Source organism: Dromaius novaehollandiae, unplaced genomic scaffold (genome assembly GCF_036370855.1).
Source record: "Dromaius novaehollandiae isolate bDroNov1 unplaced genomic scaffold, bDroNov1.hap1 HAP1_SCAFFOLD_41, whole genome shotgun sequence".
In the NCBI taxonomy this organism is placed as follows: Eukaryota; Metazoa; Chordata; class Aves; order Casuariiformes; family Dromaiidae; genus Dromaius; species Dromaius novaehollandiae.
In genome coordinates, this window is record NW_026991492.1 from 2,208,152 (window position 1) to 2,213,044 (window position 4,893).

The following is a 4,893-nucleotide window of genomic DNA, read 5'->3' on the forward strand; positions in this document are numbered from 1 at the left end:
GCCCATGGGCAGAGGCTTCTGCTCCTCACAGCACACTCAGCCACCACAAACCAGAGCTCAAGCAAGGTACCTGCCCAGTGATCCTCCCCAAAAAAGAGAAGCAATGTGGTGTTTTCAAAGAGAAATGTTACTTTTTTTTTTCTTCCATTGGAAGGTCTCTCCTAACTTGTCAATGTCTTTTCCTCCTTAGCCAATCCCCAAAGCCCAGTGGGACCAAATGTCCAACAGCAGCTCCTTCAATGAGTTCCTCCTCCTGGCATTCACAGACACACAGGGGCTGCAGCTCTTGCACTTCTCGCTCTTCCTGGGCATCTACCTGGCTGCCCTCCTGGGCAACGGCCTCATCATCACAGCCATAGCCTGCGACCACCACCTCCACACCCCCATGTACTTCTTCCTCCTCAACCTCTCCCTCCTCGACCTTGGCTCCATCTCCACCACTGTCCCCAAGTCCATGGCCAATTCTCTGAGGAACACCAGGGCCATTTCCTACTCGGGATGTGCTGCCCAGGTCTTTTTCTTTTTCTTCTTGATTTCAGCTGAGTTTTCCCTCCTTACAGTCATGGCCTATGACCGCTATGTTGCCATCTGCAGACCCCTGCACTACGGGACCCTCATGGACAGCAGAGCTTGTGTCAAAATGGCAGCAGCTGCCTGGGGCACTGGTTTTCTCTATGGTCTACTACACACTGCTAACACATTTTCAATACCACTCTGCCATGGCAATGCTGTGGAGCAGTTTTTCTGTGAGATTCCCCAGATCCTCAAGCTCTCCTGTGCAGACGCCTACCTCAGGGAAGTTGGGATTCTTGTGGTTAGTACCTGTTTAGGCTTTGGGTGTTTCATTTTCATTGTGGTGTCCTACGTGCAGATCTTCAGTGCTGTGCTGAGGATCCCCTCTGAGCAGGGCCGGCACAAAGCCTTTTCCATGTGCCTCCCGCACCTGGCCGTGGTCTCCCTGTTCATCAGCACTGGCACGTTTGCCTGCCTGAAGCCCCCCTCCATCTCCTCCCCAGCTGTGGATCTGGTGGTGGCTGTTCTGTACTCGGTGGTGCCTCCAGCAGTGAACCCCCTCATCTACAGCCTGAGGAACAAGGAGCTCAAGGAGGCACTGAAGAAATTGATCCAATGGGTACAAAGTCAGCACCAGTAACTGTCCCTCGTTCATTCACTCACCAGGATATGCGGAATCAAGGGTGTGTGTTGTGCATTTACTTCTTTCTTACTTTTCTCTTTTACATCTACAGTAAAAAACAAAGAAAAATATCCAGTTCATGTCATGTCTCCTCTGGAATCTCTCCTTTGAATCTGACCCAGAGACCATGTTGAAACAGGAAGCCAGGCTTCCCCCTTCATCAGCAGAGGTGGGGGAACCTCAGAGCCCACTAGTTTGAGCTCCCTCGGATGCCCCCAGTGCAATGGGTTTCCCTGTGCAGTGTCTCTTTTGGCACTGACACCAAGGATGCTCAGAGGCCCAGAGCCAGGCTCAGGTGAGCACTGACAGGGTGAGACCAGAAGTCCAATGTCCATTAGGAGAGCCCAGATCTCCTAGCCACAGTCAGGGTGTGATCTCACACCCTTCTCCTGCGAGGGTGGCAGACAGCTGTCACCATGGGCTGGTCCTTTCCCTCTTCAGTGCTCCAACATTCACAGCGGAGCGGGAGCAGAAGGGAGGAGAGTCTGGATGCAGCTTGTGGGGACAGACCCTCTGCTCCTCAGGACCATCCCTACATTGCCACAGCAGGCATATCCTTGCTGCAGCCTCTGAGTGGGGGCTGCAATGTCCTGCTGTGCTCTCGTGCGTGCACATGGCCTAAGCGCTCCTGTAACATGGTGCTTCCTTGTGCATTTCTGTGAGCTCAGGCAGGACCAGGCCCTGGGCACCCTTATGCCAGACCTGGCCTCCAGAACAACATTTCCATAATAAAGGGGTTCTCCTGTGTGACGTGCCTGAAGTCTGGCCTTTCTTCAGAAGATGGAGTCAAAAATATGTTCAAGGGATTGCACCACTGCAGGGTCTGCTGTTCTGCTTGCAGACTCCATGGGCTCTGGGGAATGAGCTCAGAGTCCCTGGGTGATCTGTTAGGGACCGAGGGTTGGATTCATTTCTCGGTGACCAGTGCCAGTGGAGATGGGGAATGGTCTTTGAATTGCCTCCTCGGGGCTGTCCCACAGGTGACCGTGCTGATGAGAGATGCCCATCCTTCTGGAGGGCAATCTGAGTCCCCAGGAGAGCTCACGGGGTCTCCAGGGACAGTGTGTGCCTGGGGGTGGGCAGTGAGTGGAGCCTCACAAAGTGAGGGATGGTCCATGGTGCAGTAACCAGAAGGTAGAGCACTAAATCCGGGTATGTAGGGGGAAACGAGGGCTCTGCAATCCCCACGGAGGCAGTTGGGACCCAGGGGGCCCAGGGAAGGGGCACTGGAGAGTGATTCCTGCCCCCTCAGTGAAACACCACAGGCTGGAGCTAGTGCCCACCCAAACACATCTCCTGCCATTGCAGAGGCCCTGGGGTCACTCTGAGCACCTTCCATGAGCACAGACAGGTGCCAGCAGTATCAGTGGTGGTGATCCCTGTCCAGCTGGGTCTGATTCCTGCCCTGACCAGCATGGCCAGAGCTGAGTCAGGAGTCACCCCGTGGCCCCACAGCTCACTCACTCTGCAGAGCAGAGAGGGGCCCTGCGGGGAGCACAAGGCAGGGGTGCAGGAACAGCCAGGCCAGCACAGACACACTGACTTGGGAAAGGCTCTCTGGGGAGCAGGGATGCCCCAGGAGAGGAGCAGGGCAGCATTCAGAGATAGAAAACGAGAATGAGAAACAGGTTTCTCTGGTCACCAGCTTGGGGCAGGCTGCTGTGTCCCTGGGGCAGCAGGAGTTGCCGGAGGGGCTGCAGGCAGACAGGGAGGGGGATCTGCTGGTCCATCTGCCTCTTCCACCCTGCCCTGTGCTCCCCTCCCCTCAGCCAAGGTGGAGTCCAGCATCACCTGGGGACTCTCTTCCCCATGGGGAGCAGAGGAAGGGCATTCCCCAGCCCCACACTGTCTTTCCCACCCCCAGCCTTTGCAGTTGCGTCTGCCTGGCTCTGCCCGCTTGCCTTCACCACAGTCACGGCTGCACTGGAAGCCTGTGAAAATCCCGGAGCTCCTACCCTTGACCTGGCATCTACCCTGAACCTGGAGCCTGGCTGCCCACAAAGGCATCACCTGTCCAGCGCCCCAGCTGTGCAGCCAAGGACAGGGGTCTTTGCCCCAATTTCCCTGCTCCTCCCCATGCTCTGGGCACCATTCACGCATGGGAGCTGCCTTCTGGCATTTTGCCTCTCCCAGGCCCTTTCCAGCACATCCCAGACCCTCCCCAGCTCTCCCCACCTCCCCCGCCTTCTCCTCAGCCCAGCCCAGTGAAGCAGCCCAGGCTGGGGTGGGCCCGTAACAGTGCCTGCTGCAGGGTGGTGCAGAGCTCAAGGCACTGACACTACAGCCCCAGCCCCTCTGCAGGGCACAGCAGCTGCTGGGGGGACAGGGAGGGGTGTCAGCCTCCCCATCAGCCCCACACCTGGGGGCCAGCAATGGCACAAGGAAATGGAGGCTGGTCACCCCATGTCGCCACTGCTCTCATGACCAGAGATCCTTAACCCTGGCTGCCTGCAGCCCCTCTGGGCAGCCCCTCTCCCCAGCACAGCACTCACTGCCCACTCCAGGCACACACTGGCCCTGCAGATCCCCTGTGCTCCCTGGATGGCTCCATATCCCCTTCCAGCAGCATGGGCATCTCTCACCAGCCCTGTAATATGTGGGACAGTCCCCGGCAGAGACCTCTTGACCACTCACCCTCTCCAGGGGCACTGGGCACCCACAAGGGACAGCTCAATCCAGCCCGTGTTCCCTAACACATCACTCTATGAGCTGATGCCCCGTAGCCCATGCACAACCCAGGCATGGCAACAGGGCCTTTTTGGGTGCAAATCCCTGATCGCATTCCTGGCTCCAGTTTGGGAAGAAGGGCCCAGCCTTCAAGCACAGCACTGAGAAATTCCTCTTTTATTACAGACATGCTATTTGAGATGCCAGCTCTGACACAGTGAGGGGCAGATTTACAGAAGGCCTCTGGGTCAGACACATGGGGTTTGTGTCTCTGGAGAAGTGGGATGCATTCAAACATTCGTTCACAAACATGACTGTCACAGAGAGAACACTCAAAACAAAAGAGTTGCCTGAGATGAATTGGAAATGATTCATGAAGAGAGATGGGCAGCTTATTGCTGCTGAACTACTACCACTTGAATCACTTTCCTCAGGGCCTCCTTGAGCTCGTTGTTCCTCAGGCTGTAGATGAGGGGGTTCACTGCTGGAGGCACCACCGAGTACAGAACAGCCACCACCAGATCCACAGCTGGGGAGAAGATGGAGGGGGGCTTCAGGTAGGCCAACATGACAGTGCTGATGAGCAAGGAGACCACGGCCAGGTGAGGAAGGCACATGGAAAAGGCTTTGTGCCGGCCCTACTCAGAGGGGATCCTCAGCACAGCAGTGAAGATCTGCACGTAGGACAGCACAATGAAAATGAAACACCCAAAGACTAAGCAAAGACTAACTACAATAAGCCCAACTTCTCTGAGGTAGGAGTCTGAGCAGGAGAGCTTGAGGATCTGGGGGACTTACAGAAGAACTGCTCCACTGTGTTGCCTTGGCAGAGTGGAATTGAAAATGTGTTAGCAGTGTTCAGGGCAGCATTGAGAAAACCACTGGCCCAGGCAGCTGCTGCCATTTTGACACAAGCTCTGCTGCCCATGAGGGTCCCATAGTGCAGGGGTCTGCAGATGGCAATGTAGCGGTCATAGGCCATGACTGTGAGGAGAGAATACTCTGCTGACATAAAGAAGACAAGGAAAAAG

General features: G+C 56.0%; 1 protein-coding gene across 1 annotated transcript; it reads left to right on the plus strand.

Moving 5' to 3' along the window:
• The first annotated feature begins 217 nt into the window (after nucleotides 1-217).
• LOC135326961 (olfactory receptor 14A16-like) lies at nucleotides 218-1,153 on the plus strand. The gene has a single exon (XM_064504601.1). The coding sequence runs from the start codon at nucleotides 218-220 to the stop codon at nucleotides 1,151-1,153; it is 936 nt and encodes a 311-aa protein (XP_064360671.1).
• The last annotated feature ends 3,740 nt before the right edge of the window (nucleotides 1,154-4,893 follow it).